We start from the raw sequence: 16661 nt of genomic DNA, 5'->3' as shown, positions 1-16661 counted from the left end.
GAACAGTGAGAAAGACATTTATTGCATATATGAAGCCCACAATCCCACTATCAAAGGTCTACTTTAATGCCTCCCTCCATCCAAACACATCTTTTGCCTCACTCACTCAACAATCCATACGGTGCTCTGAGTGTCCTTATGAGAGGCGGCAGGTGCCACTCTGCGACTGGCAGTTCCTCTTCTTCTTTATCAGGCAAACCAGCGGTCGATAAAAGCTTATAAAATCATAGCAATGATGACAATCCTGTAATCCTGATTGAGACCTGAGGTGACTTGCTGTTTTATCACGGAGCAGCTGAAACTAGAGATGGGAAAACTTCAGGATATTTGGGGCTTCATGATGGCAAATTGGAAATGGAAAAACCCACCAATATGTTCACACCATTTGGTCAGCAGCTACTGAACTGCTATTAGACTAAAACTAACTCGATCACAGTCAAACTCACTCAGAACACAGGGGCTGTTCACAGGATTTTTGAGCCATTTTGTTGGCTTTATTGGCTTTGGGCTTGGTCAGAGGCTGGTAGCAGCGAGACATGCAGTTAGTGAGACCATTATTTTAATTCACTAAATCGTACTTAATTCTAGAAACATAGAACACGATCGAATTTGACATCAGCAACATTTATCTTCCTAACAGCTCTAAACAAACCACCGCATGTATCAAAGTCTCCAAAAACAGAATTCAAAATGACATGTCATGGTTCAGGATCAGTGAATCAGGGAGCGACCACAGAGACGTGACAGAGACCCAGAACTCTTTAATGACAATGTAAAATGAGTGTCACCAGGAATCAATACAAGGGCTTGTGGTGTTCATTGAAGTGTTGACAGTGGTGTTTGCCGTCAGCTGTTCCAGCCTGTCGAAACCATCCTGAGGGCGCATCAGTGGCAAACAAGCACCAGTGGAGCGGGAAATGCCCGGGAATCACCCCGAACATCCTCTGAACCCCATGACCCTGTGCAGCACCATATAGAAGAGGGAAACATCTGCCTCTTGAAAGTTCCACTGGAAAAGACATTAACACTTTGAAACTATATTTTTAGGTTGAGAGCAACAACCTGAGTCAGCAGTTTTAAAGAGGGAGGCATATTGTTTTTAAGCTTCACAGCTGCAGTGTGTTTGTGCTCCAACTTCGCACTTTGCTTCTGAGACTGTTTGGAATTATGGACTTAAATGGAACACACATGGAGCGCATCAGAAGTACATTACAATTTCACCTTTTTATTCAATCTACTGTTCCAGATTTGCTTTTATACATTAAAGTTGGCTGAAAAAAAAACATCAAGTATTTACATGGATGAAGAACTAGAGCACCATAAAAACATCACTTGGACTTTCAGTTTGTTCCTGATGATCCAGAATGTATGGCAGCAGTTTCAGGGCTCCAAACAGCTCAGCAGAATCCCAGAGCCTCTGACGTTAAAAGTCACGATCCCACCCTGAGAACTCCTCCTCTGCCTTGGACTGGTCCAGAGGGAAGCGGTCGAAGTTGATGTAGCAGGGACCCTGGTGGAGAGCAGAGGTGGATAGACTCATGGACCAGAGGAAGACAACACATGGATGTGGGGAATGACGAAGAGACGTGCGACATCAAGATAAAGGTTAAAGTGCACTAGAAGAAGAACAGATAGATATTGATGATGATGAAAACAAAACCAGCGGAAACAAACACCGGGCTGCGGCTTGTTTCGTCAGAGACGACTAAACTAATGAAACAATTATGGCGGACGCACTCGAAAGCACAGGTCAAAGGTTAAAACAAAATCTAATTACAGAAGAAAAACACATGGAACAAGCGACTCAGAGGAAAGAAAACACATAGATTCATTTAGAGAAATGAAACAGGTGGAACAAAAGGCTTTTCGACTAGTGTGTTTGGTCACTGGCACCCTGGAGCGGGAGCGTGTCCAGTCCTAGAATAAATCCAGTGCTTGAAGAAAATATGTCTCCGTTAGATAAGAAAACAAATTTCATTATTGTTGTTTTTCCTGTTGTCATCACGTTTAAATATTTTTTTTATCAATTTTTATGTGTTACATGTGACTTGATCATATTTTGGAAATTATGAAAATTATGAAATTATTTGTTTTATTTAATTACATTGCATGGACTTCATATATTTATCTTTTCTGATTCAATTCATTTACTAAATTGTATTCACTTATGTATCATTATTATTGCTGCAATACCAATCCATTAATAACAAAATACTTTAATTGATTTTTTCAATTATTCGTATTTAATTTATTCTACTTTTTTTTTTTTTTTTTGAGAATGATTAAGTGACTTACTCCAAGACGGTCCAAGACATTTTTGTTTTGACGCTTACCTTTCGAACCAGGCGCACGGTGGGCGCGTCCAACTGACCCACTCGAAGTTTGTGCCAGTTAATGTTGCCGAACCACCTGAAGCCAACGCGCCAGTTAGAGACTCAAGCCATCCAGACCGGATCAGAAGCTTCGGTACCTACCGATGGTGCCGCACGTCTTTGATGCCGTTCTTCGTGTTTCCTAACCTTTGACCCGGACGAGGTCTGCGGACACAGACGTTTACATGACCTTGTCAAGGTCTGTTTCTCTGTCTCCTCTAGTAAATGTATCATTGTCACCTGCTGTATTAACCATGACAGATGCCTTCTATAATAGATGAGCTACATCCACCATATACAGGCCTTATTCATCTTACATCAGCGCTGGTGTTACATAAATACGCAATACCTCTCACCTGCACAGTTTACTGATGATGGACTTGGCTGCTTCACTCATATAGGGCGGGAACTTCAACACCCCGTCCAGAATCTTGGCATAGATCTTCTGGGGCTCGGAGCTCGAAAAGGGCGGGCTGAGAGGTTGAAAAAGCGAAGAGAAAATGGTCAACTGGGGAGAGTTTTAGAGCAGCTAAATGTTTCTTTTGCTGCCATCTGCTGGATGAAAAGATAAATATTGTTTTTGAAAATAAAATAACGGCGCTATTTTACTTTATTTACGTCTCCTTTCCCAAATATTTTCACATTCATTTTAGATTAAAAGTCTGGTGGGTGAGAACTAAAAGTATTCAGGAAGAAAGTATCCATGTCACTCTCCATGTGCAAATCACAGCCATCACCTTCCAGCTAGCAGCTCGTAGATCAGAATCCCAAGGGACCAAAAGTCCACCGCAAAGTCGTGACCCTGGTTCTTGATGATCTCCGGCGCCATGTACTCGGGAGTTCCGACAAATGAGTAGGTCTTCTCGCCTCGCACCAGCTCTTTGGCAAATCCGAAGTCCACCTGCGTGGAGACACTTCCTTTAGCCTCAGAGACGTGAGTGACTGGAGCGACTTGCTCACCAGTTTGATGTAGCCCCTCACGTCCAGCATCAGGTTCTCAGGCTTCAGGTCTCTGTACATGATGTTTTTCTTGTGGAGGTAGGCGTAGGCTTCCACTACACACGCGGTGCAGAACACAGCGATGGGCTCGTCGAACCGGCCTCTGTCAGACAAGCAGCCAGGAGATAACAAACTTCCATGACCTGAGTTCTGCAGATGTGCCTCGACATAGAATTATCATTTAAATTGCTCGATTTGAAGCTACGGCAGGAAGCTTGTTCTCACACTTCCTTGAGTTTGGTCCAGATCTCTCCGCCGCCACAGAACTCCATCACCATATAGATGTACCGAGTGTCTTTGAAGGCAGCATGGAGCCTGCAGATCAAAAGTGAGACAGTTTAAATGGGTCTAGACAAACTTTTCATCAAACAACCTGCAACCTGGAATCATTGCCAGAGACTCTGAGAGCAGCATGGGGAGAATAATAATGTTGGGAGACGGACACAGCACTCGGAGGAGGCCTCAGGGTCCACTCCCAGAATGCTGGAGGACAACACAGCCAAACTCCTCGCTGAGAATTTTAGGGTTAGACAGAGGAGCTTCTCAGTGTTGGTTGGATGGATGGATGGATGGGTGAATGGATAGATGGACAGAGGATTAATGGATGGATGGATGGATAGTGGATGCATGGATGGATGAATGGATTTATGGTTGGAGGGTTGAATAGATGGATGGATTGGTTGAATTAAATGGACAATAGTTGGATGCACACACGAATGTATGGAATGGATGGGTGGATGGATGATACATTATGAATGGAGGGGTTAATAAAATGATGGATACATGGATGGATGATGGATGCATGGATGGATGGATGAATGAATGGGTGCATGGATGTATGGTTGTGGGGTTGAATAGATGGATGGATGGACAGATGGACGGATTGGTTGAATTAAATGGACAGTTGGATGCATACACGGATGTATGGAATGGATGGATGGATGGACTGACAGGTTGGATAATAATAAAGTGGTGCAACATTCCACTAATGTTTTGCTTGGGTTCCACAGTTGAGGTGATGAGTTGTAGACAATGTTGGTGACACATCAAACTCTACTAGAGAAGGATTCATGCTCGATCAAGTCGTGCTTGTGGACTGAGGAGTCCATCTGTGTCATCGGAGAACCGAAGCAAAGTAAGGTGAGCGGCTCTGCTGGGACTGATACCTGACGATGAAGTCACACTGGATCACTTTCAGAATCCTCTTCTCAAACAGCATGTGCTCCTCCTGTCTCTTAGCAACGATGTGCTTCTTGCTGACCTTCTTCATGGCGTAGTACGTCCCATGATTCAGTGTGGTCATCTTGAAAAAGATCAACAAAAAGCTCAACATCGTGCACACACTTAGACCACCACAGCTTCTTACCAGCTCCACGCGGCCGAACCCTCCGACTCCAAGGGTGACTGGATCTCCTTGATACCGACCCTCTTGGTACAGAACTGGAACCAAGTCCTTGAACCTCAAAGTGGAGCTGGGACTGAAAAAAACCAAAGGAACCATTGAGTCTTCTTTTATTCCGAATATCCCGCAGCATCCTTCTCACCTGGACTTTTCAGAGACCTGAGCCTCCTGCAGCATTTTGGAGCTGGTTTGGGCCGAAAGAGAAGAAATCAGTTGCTATAAACGTCATTTGAAACACAACTTCTATCAGCACTTACTCATCAAAAAGCTCCAGATGCTCGATGGGAATTGTTTCTTCAAACACTCTACAAAAAATACATGACGTTACCATTCTTCTCTGTGTATAAATTACAATTTCAACTGGCTCTCACTCTTTATCGATGGAGAAGCAGGTGACGGGTCCATCAGCGGTGCATGTGGCTGTTCTCAACACTTCGCTGCAGGGAGGAAAGGCATCTTCAGAGACAGATATTTTGGGATTTTTTCATCAGATAGCTGTTAAGTTGTCGTCCTTTGTGTTAAACATGTTTTTAAAACGACTCAGTATTATATGAACATTTGCATGAAGGGGACGAAGACTTCCTCTGCATTATGGTAAGATGAAGACTGACACATAAATGAGAAATATTTCTAAATTTAAATCCATTTATTTAACCCACATTTTGCAATTTTCCTAATTCCTCATTTTCCACATTAATTCCCAAATTTCAGCACTCCTGGTATTCCACACTGTATATCCAGTGAGATTATTTACAAATAGTTATGAGTTCATGTTAATTAATAATTGGCTCAGCAATATTACCTTGCTGATAAAAAAGGTTTCCTATTTTTCAGTAATAGATATGACAATTTATCTGCAATTTATTGCAACTGAAAATAAAATGAATAAAATTACAACTTTCCCCATGAAAATATATAAATAAATAAATAAATCCCCCCCAAAAATCCCAAATTGGAGACTGGCTCGCATGTTGCAATATTTTGATTTTATTTTAGGGTTATTAAATAAGTATTGTTTAAGGTGTTGAAAAAAAAAAGATCCCTCACGAACATTAAAAACATTCTATTGATGACATAATATATTTATTTATTTATACTGATCTTAATAAAATCAGGTTGTCGATGAAAGGTTTCAAGAGTTTTCAGTATGAAAATTGTTTTTTTTTCCTCCACGTGTCAAACATGACTCCTTAGGCTGCTGAGATAAAGACAGGTTCTTTACATCTCTTTTCACTTCGGAGGATAATCACAGTGTTCACAGTGAGAATTTCAAAAAAAGCGGCAGCCGAAGAGGTCGAGTGGAGCAGCGCCTGTTACACAATGCTTCCACAGTTGCCCTCCAGCGACCGGTGTGTTGCCATGGTTACCGTATAAGGGCCTGTTCCCCGAAATGCTCGCCCTTTCCCATCCTGCGAATCTGCTTCTGATGTCCGCCCACATTCTTGGTCACCAGGACCTGACAGGTACACGATGTTAGGACGGCACCAGTGTGAAACAACAGTGAAAACAGAGTCGGGGATCAGACCTCTCCTTTCAGGATGATGTAGAAAGTGTTTGCTTCGGTTCCCTCGCGGACAATGACGTCTTTGTCTTGGTATTTCACCTGGAAATGTGTTTGAGTTCAGTTGAGTATCAATGTGCTTCGATTCTTTGGTTTGCATAGCAGTATTTCTGGACAAAAACATCTGTCTTCATTTGCATATAATACACTTTGTTCATGACAACATATCTCCATTTATTTACCATTTTATCAGTAAACGTATTGTAGCTTTCACATACAAATAAGTCAAGACAATGAAATTCTCTTGTCGTTCCGAAGTAATTTTGATGCAAAAAAGGTGGAACGAGAGCAGCAAAATTGAAAAAAAGTTCCTTCTCCTAAAAAATAGCAAAATGATAACTTGAAAAGCCATATTTTGCTCAAGGAAAATCAGAAAATGTAGTTTCTGGGGAGTAGAAAGTGGCGAGAGCAGGACGAACCTCTTCCATGGAGTCAATGATTTTTGACAGCTGGACGTCGTTGAGGTCCTTCAGAGTCCTCGACCTTGGACACATGAGGAAGTAGCATCAGACCTATGACCAAACAAACCGTGGATGGCTTCACCTACGTCTTCAAGAAGCCCATGAGCTGCTCTCGCTTCTTCTTGGACTTGTTGGTGATGATGGTGCGATAGGTCTGCCGCTCCATGCACCAGAGCCGCACGTCGCTCTTTGCTGCAAGAGTTGGCGAATATTGAACAACAGTTTATCTGCCTCAGTTTTGCTTGGCCAAGCCTCACCTTTGACTGTTGCTGTGCGTTTACAGTTGTACAGGATGGCCAGCTCTCCGAAAACGTCACCACTGCTCAGTGTTCTGAGGTTGCGGCCCGACTGAGTCACATGAAGCTCGCCGGCTGCAAAGAAGGCCAAAGATTGTGTCTATCAAATGCAGCAGAGACTGAATGGAAATGGATCCACACCTGCTACGATGTACATGCTGTCTCCCTCAGATCCCTCCTTGATGACCTCCTGTCCTGGGTTGTAGTGGGAGGTGACCAGGAGGTCCACCATCATGGCGATCTGCTCATCATCCAGGCGACTCAGGAAGTCGTTCTTCTGAATGGCTTTGACGATCAGACTGGTCTCACTATTTCCAGAGTGGCATACAATCGTGTCTTTAGTTTCTCAAATGCGCTGCTTTGAATCAGCCTGACCTCTGGTTCTTCCTGGAGCGGCTGATCTCCAGGGTCTCCGGGATGGGCTCAGAGGCGATGACAGCCGCTCTGCTGGTCCTGACCTCTGGATCCTCATCATTGCTGGGCTGAGAGGAAAAGTCCGGATACTGACCCTGCAGCTCTTTCAGGAGCCTTTCCTTCTCCTGAAGGCGTGTCTCTTGAAAATCACCAAACATCTCCATGAGTATCAGCTGACATTCATGGTCACATTATTCTTCTGTTTACACACCCAGATCTTTGTTTTTCTGCTGCAGCTCCCTGTTCACCAGACATTGTTTTTCCAGTTGCTTCTTCAGCTCCTCCAGTTGCTTCTCCATGGCGGCACTGTTTCAGAAGAAGGGGTTCAGCGATCAAGGTCGTTTCCAATGAGTCCATAACAGAAAAATTGGAATGACTTCTAAACGTCTATTTTAAAGGGCCCCATGTTGCTTTTTCCTCATTTTAATAGTTATATTTTAGGACATGAGTCTTCTTAACTGTGGTCACAATTTTACTTGCGATGAGGAAATGAGGGAAGGTGAGAGCATCAGGACAGAAACACAGTGAGACTCATATCAGCGCCTCAGCCAATAAGACGTCACATAGTTTTGAGCTCACGTCTTGAATTGCAGCAGCAAATGTCTCACTAAGAGGGTACAGGTCTTCCATTTTAATCAGATCTGAACACTTCTGTGATATTTTTGATCTGTTGAAATTGGACCACGTCGGCCATTTTTGTAGTCCAGGTCGCTCCTAGCAAGTAAAACAGAATGCTTTGAACGAGGCAGCCATTTTGTAAACTAAATATAACTCAGTGAATACATGTTTGTTTGTTTTTTTTGAAGCAAAGCTACTCTGCGAAAAAAAAAATCAATAACTGCAGAAAAAAACACAGTTAGCACGGCCACCCTAAAGAAATGGCTCCTTTGAAACCCACAACTGCCATGGTTACAAGTCATTAATTCAGATAATACTCCTTTTATTCAACTCAACTTCTGACCAATAGCAACAGATTAGGCATGGTTGGGGACAAAATTCAAATTTTCCTCACAACCACAATTTGAAACGTGTTGTTTTTTTAAAGGAAAACTAACAGCATCGCCCCAATATTATTGAAAAAAAAAACAAACAGATGGAACGGGATACATTTCCACCAGAAACCAGGATCATTTGTCAGTTTATGTTTTTAAGACTCATATTCTGTTCCTGGATCGACTATAATTATAAAGGATATAAAATGATTGTTGTTGTAACTGCTTTTATCAGTCAGTTTTGCTTCAATCTAAACTGGTAATGAATGAGTCATACACTAACAACAGTGGAGAACTGAATGTGTGTGTGTGTGTGTCCTCTCAGGAAAGATGTGGCTCATCCAGGTTTTATTTTCAAACCATAAAAAACCCTAGAAAGCCGGATTATATTGAAGTGACATATTAACTGTTTAAATCCAAACACAATCACGTGGACAATTGGGCTTCCCAGGAGCAGTAAAGCGGGATAAAAAGGGAAGATAGCTTTATTGACACAAAGGCAACGACATGCACACACACACACAACTGCACACAAGGACTTTGTTTGGTGGTTATCAATAGCTTTCATTAATGCAGTGTTAATGGCTAACTCACTCCTGTCACACTCTTAAAAATACCTGGAAATGATCCCAAAACTACTTCCTTTGGGAACTAATATTTAGTCTTGGTTTAGTCTGGCCTCTTCACCTGCCTGAATGTTGAGTTATAAACCGGCTCAGATGAGCATCACTCCATGTGAAGCTGAAATCAAATGGAGACACGAGACAGACCGAACATGAGCGCGACCTCTCCATACTGCCTTGTTACTAATTCAGTGCAGCCGCGGATCATATGAACCTCAGCTGAGGAGCTGCAATCGAACTGACTTTAAATAAAAATGTTCACCAAGATCAACACTGAAATCCTTCTCGCTTGGCCTCACTCACCTGCAGGCACACAACAGCAGCCGATAAAGGCCCTCCGATATCCCCTTTCAGTGGCTCAGGTCGAGTTTCCCAAAGCTCGTCCACCCCCGAGAGACTTCCGACCGGACACACCTGAGGACGCGTGAATCCCTCCACCACTCTGGCATAACTTCTCCTGCTGCTGCCGCCCTGTCTCACGCGAGTGTTTACTCCTCAGCCGACACTATTTTCACTTCTCCCTTCTGCCTGTGCTTTCCTTCTTTTTCCCCTCTATCTGTCAATCTCAGCAGCTACAGTGTTGAATCATTAACCATAACCCCAGGCTCCACCCATCACACCAGGTGCAGCAAAAAAAAAAAGTCATAATGCTGAGCAAAATATACACTTTGAATCACGGCTTCTTGCGTTCATCTATGATTCAGTGTTTCCAGAGGATGCAAAGGAGGAGAGTCACAGGGAATGAAAATGATCGGTGAGCGACTCATCCACACACTTGGCAACTGATCCATTCTTCAAACAGATTACAAGATCGGAAACAACCGCTGTTCCACTTCATTAGGTTCTGATTTTTCCACAGGCGAAATGCCACCAGATTTTCTCCCTCCCCACCTCCTCCCTACCTCCACCGCGGGTCATGAATTGAAATGAGGTTGGAGGGTTCACATTGTGACAGAGGGCGTGGGTGGTTTATTGTCGGCTGTTAATTATTGAAACCTGCCAGGTAACCCGGGACATTAATGTCCCTAAAGATAAAGCAGCGGGAGCAGAGGGAGGGCAACAGACCGGTGAATGATCACACGTGTTTATTCACACAAGCATGAATCCAACTCTACACCACAACATGAGCGCTGACGTAACTGAACACCTCAGTACAACAGTTAAGGCCTGCTCAAAAGTACAGCACAGATCTGGTGTGTGTTTGTGTGTGGACAGTCATCAGAACACAACAAACTGTGTGGGTGATTTCACATAAAATTTCCGCCTAAAAATGACTGAAATTAAACTACCCTCACGACAACTCTTGACACGGATCAATTTAATCTAAAGCACTTTTGCATTGATGCATTCACTGCCTGTATTTAGTCTAAATAACTTAGTCTGGTTTATTTATTTTCACAAACATTACAACTTGAATATTAACATTAACATGATTATCCTGCACAGTTAAATGTATCTTTCCCCCCTAGCTATTATCCAACCATTAAAAAGAACAGTTAATTCTATTTAAGTGATGTGTTAAAACTAAACTAGTTTGTGCTCACAGACAGTCATGTGGTATTAATTCTTCAAATGAAGGTCGCAGGTTCAAATCTAGCTTGAGGCAGTACTAACTTTGTTTCCCTCTCAGTGGAATTTCCACTGTTTCTGTTGGAATGATTTCCCACTAGGTACTCCAGTTTTCTCCCCCTTCCATTAGAGGTTTTAGTCCTACTCTTCAAGGTCGAGGTGCTGTTTCAAGATTTTAAATATGGCGGTTCAAGTCCCTGGCTCCCATTGGTGGTGGTGACGCGCCACTCCACTGACCAATCAGAAGATAGCGACATCACAGGGAACCCGCCAGAAGAAGGGATTCAAATTTAAAAGCGCTAGAGACAGAATCACACACAGGTGGGGGAGAACCATTTGGAACCTTGACAGTGAGAAAGGGTGAAAAGTAAGGTGTGAGCGGTTGCCCATCTATATCTCCCCTGCGATGGACGGAGGACCTGTCACTATAAATCATTACAGTGAAATGTTAAAACATAAATAAATATCCTTAATAAACAGATATAAGGCTTCACTTCTGCCACTTGAACTAGATGAGAATCCACAGAGAACCTGAAGGCTGAAGGTAAAATGAGTAACTTCTTTTGGGCTGTTTAAACTTCAACATCCTTGATCGACTTCACCTGATAAGAACACGAGTAAAACTGCATTAACACCAAAGAAACAATAAAAAAAGCAGTTCACATTCGCTGTTCAGGTATTCAAGTGGCTCCCATGTGAATCAAGAATGATCCATTTACATTCACCTTCTACTGTCCGACTAATCCTTCATGATGCAAAAGTCATTGCTAGCTTACACACGATCTAAGACTTTGTTTATAATCCTGTTGGACATATGAAGGCGGAGCTTGGATGCAGAGGGTTGCTGGCGTCTGAGAAAAGCTGCCGGCACAGACGGTTCACAGGCAGTTGTAATAAAGTTCACAGGTTCATACATGTTTTCACGAGTGATGGACTGGTTCTCATGGTTGGACCCCTGTTTGAGGAACTGACGGAGACACGAGCTGCTCACGTGATTGGTGCAGACCCAGGAAGTGGTTTGGTCTGAAGCTATTGGAAGTAACTTGCAATGAATCAGCATGCGGCGCCAAGGCTCTGGCCCAAGAGCTCACACTGAGCTAACCAGCTTTCTGGCTCAGCTCCAGCTAAACATTCCTCAGCAGCGAAGCGTGAGACATTGTACTGTGTGCGATACGTTTCAGTTCAGGCAGCATGTTGAACCTGAGTCAAGCCGATGAGGTAGAGTCACGTGGTCGTTTCAGCCAAAGCGAGGACTTCATCCATGGAAAGTGGTTCCCCGGCGCGGTGGAGCCGCTACTCCTTCTTGATACTGCAGGCTGCCTGGATGTCACGCGGGTGTTGGAAGACGGCGTGGATGAACTGGCCGAGCAGTCGCTCCATGAAACTCTCTCCGCGCGGGAAGAAGCCCTCCAGGAAGGCGATGTGTCCCCCGTGGGCCGTCAGCAGCAAGGCCACGTTGGGCAGGTTCTGGACGATGGTTAGAGGAAACGCTGCGAGGAAACAGTAGAACTGGATCACATCACACAACTTAGAGGATCGACAACCTGAGCTCATTTCTGGGGTCCACGCTGAGCCCTATAGTTCAGTGAGTGGACTTGTGCGTGTGAGTCAATGGTGACTCACCACGTTGCGGGGAGAATGGGTCATCAGCTGCATTCAGACATAAGATGGGGACGGTTGTGTTCGGGAGTTTCTTGTCTGGGCTGGCATCGTCGTAGTAATCCACACAAGACTTGTAGCCAAAGAGATGGGAGGTGAAGCGCTCGTCGAACTCCCGGATGGTTCGTGCCTAAACAAGACCCATAAACAAACTTCAGAACAGCAGTCAAACAAGCGATGACAATGACCAACCTTCATGACGTGATCGACATCCACAACTTTTTCCAGAACCTTCCGGTGCCTGCAGAACACAAAGAGTTCATTTTAGTTCTTAAAAACTTGAATTTAAAATAAAACATGCTTTGTGCACGCCACAGTTTAAAGTGGTACATTGAGCCCACATGCCCAAAGTCAAGCTTTCACGTACTGTATATACCTGGAAACTAGTCCACCTTAGGCCATATGTTTCGGATGACGCTTTCTGGACTGAAATTTTTGCTATAATGTACACACAAAATGATTGTGTCTTTTGTATTCAATGACTATTAATACCCAGTAAAAATATTTAGAATGTTGTAAGAAAACCGACCTGCGCACGCATCGGCGCAAGTTGTTGGTGAGGTATTTGTTAAAGATGAAGCAGTTGAGCGGCTCCTCCATGGACTCTGCCGACTTGTGCGTGTCCCACGGCACGGAGATGGTGAATCCAGCCACCATTCCCGAGTCCGAGCGCTTCCGAGCCAAGTAGTTCAACAGCAGCATCCTGGACAAGAAGGCAGACAAAACAATTCACTAAACACAGAAGATGGAGACGGAAAAGTAACGACTCACCCTCCTAAAGACACTCCAACTCCAAGAAGCGGGGCTTGTGGGTAATGTCCTTTCACATGCTTGACAACACACTCCAAGTCTGAAGTGTTGGAGGCACAGAAGGTGAGAGGCGTCTGGAGAAGGCAGAGGAGGACAGTGTCACCTCTGTTGTTTTAACTTTAAATGTGACAAGACAAATGGATTTAAAACGGCTACAAAAGATTGAAAATTGAGAATAATAACTCCAAAAGATATGGACAGACTCCATTGAAATTTTCAGGTTAATAATGGCTCATGATTGAAGGTGACTGGATCCAAGGATTTGTCACTCTCTGAGTAGAGAACTGCTATCAGTTTAGGAAGTCAGGTGTAGCTTGACTGTTCCAGCTTATTCGAGACCGGCCGCCTGTCAAGAATGAGCTTTAAATGTCAGACAATAAAGGTGTTTGTTCTTTGGTAGGGAAAAGGAAGGGACAGGTAAACAACACAGGGGAAAAAAAACGCAGAAAATATGAGAATGATAATGATTAAAAATGACATAAAACATCAATAAGCAATACAAGAAAAACATTTATATTTTTGGTCTATTTTCAAGTATATTTTTGAGCTACAAAGTGACTGAAAACAGGCTAAATGGATCATATAAGAGGTCTGACAGTGTTGTAGTCAAGGGTTGTCAGTCAACAGCTTCAGTCAGACTAGTTCTATCCCGCTCATTTTGAAGGTCACTGTCGTAGCAAAAGATAAGCCTCAGACTTACAAGAAGCTCCTCGCCACCAAACCCTCTGTTGGTGAAGACGACACATCTGGAAGGAAAAAATAATTGTGTGTATGTGATCATAACATGATGACAACCTGCTGAAAAGTCTGGAGATTGAGGCACGAAAAAGAACCAGGTCAGGTGGAGTACTGCACTGACTCTCTGGATGTTGTGCTGTTGTGCAAGCCTGGCCTCCACCCATCTGGTGTGACAAGTTAATGTGCTTCTCCATCCGTCTACTGATTTATCGTCTGTTACGACAACTGGCCAAAACGCAGAAGTAGCGATCAGAAAAGGAACAGCATGAAGGCCAGTTCCTCTTTAAGAGACTTAAAGAGGGTCCATCACTAGAACCTGTAATTTCGCAGATGGCCAGGAGAGTTAGAGTCAGTAACTTGATCAAGGAACACGACTGACCTGTAACCGTGACGAGTCGCCTGGTGAATTGTGTGACGCACGTAAGACTGCTCCCTGTTCCCAGTCAGACCCGGAAGTATCAGCACCGTGGGTCGGGTGAGGGGGTCTGGGAAGGCCTCGCTTGGGTCGTTGTCCACCCAGTCCAGAGTCACCTGGCCACCATCAGGGGTAGGGATCCGCTCACTGCCGGAGACTCACGGTGGTTAGAAAGAGTATCAGCGACCAGAAGCAAGACAAGAACTGTCACCCACTTGCGATATGTGACGGCAGGTCTGGACTTTATTAGAGCATAGACGAGGGTTTGAAGTCGACCGCCCCAGCACCACGCCGTTGGACTGAAGGTCTCGCAGACCACGGGACAGTGCTGTTGCAAAAACCCAGCGAATGACTTGCTGCATACAAGAGCCGGCGCCTGGAGGATGACACGTCCAACTTATTAGGGTTTGGTTTGCACATCTGTTTCACCAATTTCACATGAAGAAATATTAGATAAGATTCTAGGGTCTAAGGTTTTGCAAACTCCACCCTGCTTTTTTCAAGAACAAAGTCAAGTCCTCATTTGTAAACACAATAATCAAAACGCATAATTTCAAATGCTCATGACCTAAAACACTTAGACGTATTCAGCATTTCAGAAACAGTAAATCCAGAGACTTTCAGTGTCTGTCACAACCTTTAATTCTCACCACAAAGAAGACAATCGAACGACTGATAAGAATGATAAGAATGTACTTCAAGGTCTTTCTGACAGAAATGTCAGCAGTCCAGTCTGAATACTGTTTTAGCTTATTTTTACGGCATGGTTACAATCAAACAGGAGTCTATAAAGAAAAACAGAGATACCAACTGTATGCAGCAGTCAGCTTACATTTTTGTTTCCACATCATCATCTCAGACCTATTTGCCTTCTGAGAGGAAGTTATGGGAGGAATACATTTTCCTTATTTACTTAATTATAAACTGATATTTCTATTTGCTATATTTTATTTGTCACATTAAAATAAAATGTCCAGATAAATAATACAAATACAATAATAATCATAATAATAATCATAATAATCATAATAATAAACTGGGTTTGTATGTTTGATTACAAAAGATGGTCATCTTTTTTGTTTAAAAACAAAGGATAAAAAGGGGAGAGTTTTCATTAATATAGTTAGTTTTTCATTCTTCACGTTTTTTAATTCTTCACATATCTAGATAAACAATACACCATACAATAATAATAATAATAATAATATTAATAATAAACTACATTCGTCTGTTTGATTACAAATAAATGGCTTGCTTGTTTAAAAACAAAGATAAAATGAGAAGTATTTTCATTACCGTGAGAACATTTAGAGAATGCCGTCGTTGTTATTTATCAGCTATTAATTCGAATTTTGGCTGGACTTAAGAGACATCTCGATCCAAAACCCCAGAGAGATTGTTGGCGGTGTATTCGACTGTAAAGGCGGCTGGCGGTGTCAGGGTACAGCGGGTTGGACTGACCTGACTCTTGCGGCCCCACAGGTAGCAGAGCACGGCCGTGAGCGAGCAGATGAGCACCGTGTCTGGTCTGGAGACACAGTCCCAGTAATGCTTCCACAGTTCCCAGTGAGACAGCAGCATGTTGCCGACGACAGCACAGGATGAAACCAGAGTTGAGCGACTGTAGGAAGAAATGAACGCTAAACCGGCGAAATTGGTCTTGATGAAGAACCTGCCTTCAAGAGGACCATATCGGGTGACTCGGTATCACCGGGAGCCAAGAGCGATCACAGCAGCCATTGGCTGAAAACGCCGGTAAATGTCACCTGCAACCTTCTCTTGTTACTTCCGGGATATGGGACCCGGCCGCTCTTGAATCAGCTCCCGGGTCCTAGAGTCTGCCGTTTCATGGCGTCAAAAATAAACTTAAAAGATGCTAAAATAACGAACAAACACGGAAGATTTACGGTTTGCACGGGGAAAAAATGATGTCTTTTATTAGAATTAAAGGCAGTTATGTTTCATTGAGGTATTTACAATTAATCGGATTGAGTGGAAGTAGCAATTTGACAGTAACCAGCGAGCGTCACTTGGATAAGCGGCTCAGCTGAGTCCAGCCTGACCAATCGATTCACTCAACTAAATCCTCACCGCCTTGTCAGTCATTTATGTCGTGATTATTGAAGTGTCTACTCATTAAATCCACTAATTTCACAATCCGATTGCTCTTTAAATTTTCTCCGGCAGACGAAAGTGCGTCGGTTGGTACGGGACGTGAAACACAAAGAGCGATACAGAGTGAAAGCGTATTTAAATAGGTGACATACGTTGTATATGCGTTTTAAGTCTCTAATTTCTGTTGTATAAATGTTATGTGAGGGGAAAGAAAGGCAAACCTTTGAGAAAGAGT

The 16661-nt window shown here is 43.3% G+C and overlaps 2 protein-coding genes across 3 annotated transcripts; both read right to left on the bottom strand.

The window, feature by feature from the left end:
• Positions 1-1331: 1331 nt before the first annotated feature.
• prkg3 (protein kinase cGMP-dependent 3) lies at positions 1332-9644 on the bottom strand. Its single transcript, XM_053881032.1, has 21 exons — positions 9424-9644; positions 7717-7811; positions 7467-7644; positions 7233-7399; positions 7053-7166; positions 6882-6987; positions 6754-6817; positions 6299-6376; positions 6141-6229; positions 5145-5210; positions 5031-5078; positions 4916-4957; positions 4738-4849; positions 4538-4674; positions 3597-3686; positions 3333-3474; positions 3110-3273; positions 2729-2845; positions 2475-2537; positions 2334-2409; positions 1332-1510 (listed from the first exon to the last, which is right to left on the bottom strand). Exons 2-21 carry the CDS (start codon positions 7802-7804, stop codon positions 1424-1426), a joined length of 2028 nt encoding a protein of 675 aa, XP_053737007.1. The 5' UTR covers positions 7805-7811; positions 9424-9644; the 3' UTR covers positions 1332-1423.
• A 563-nt stretch (positions 9645-10207) lies between these two features.
• On the bottom strand, positions 10208-16520 carry LOC128768233 (protein ABHD1-like). Of its 2 annotated transcripts, XM_053880974.1 has the most exons (10): positions 16403-16517; positions 15773-15932; positions 14527-14687; positions 14276-14458; positions 13859-13904; positions 13120-13232; positions 12878-13051; positions 12541-12589; positions 12313-12478; positions 10208-12179 (listed from the first exon to the last, which is right to left on the bottom strand). In XM_053880974.1, the coding sequence occupies exons 2-10, from the start codon at positions 15890-15892 to the stop codon at positions 11983-11985; spliced, it is 1209 nt and encodes a 402-aa protein (XP_053736949.1). In that variant the 5' UTR covers positions 15893-15932; positions 16403-16517; the 3' UTR covers positions 10208-11982. The 2 variants fall into 2 exon arrangements, with proteins under 2 accessions (XP_053736949.1, XP_053736948.1); XM_053880973.1 differs by having other exon boundaries at positions 15773-16520.
• Between the last annotated feature and the right edge of the window lie 141 nt (positions 16521-16661).

The sequence above is a fragment of the Synchiropus splendidus genome, chromosome 12, assembly GCF_027744825.2.
Source record: "Synchiropus splendidus isolate RoL2022-P1 chromosome 12, RoL_Sspl_1.0, whole genome shotgun sequence".
Classification (NCBI taxonomy): Eukaryota; Metazoa; Chordata; class Actinopteri; order Syngnathiformes; family Callionymidae; genus Synchiropus; species Synchiropus splendidus.
Note: the sequence above shows the minus strand (reverse complement) of the source record. Positions and strands in the feature narration are given on the sequence as shown.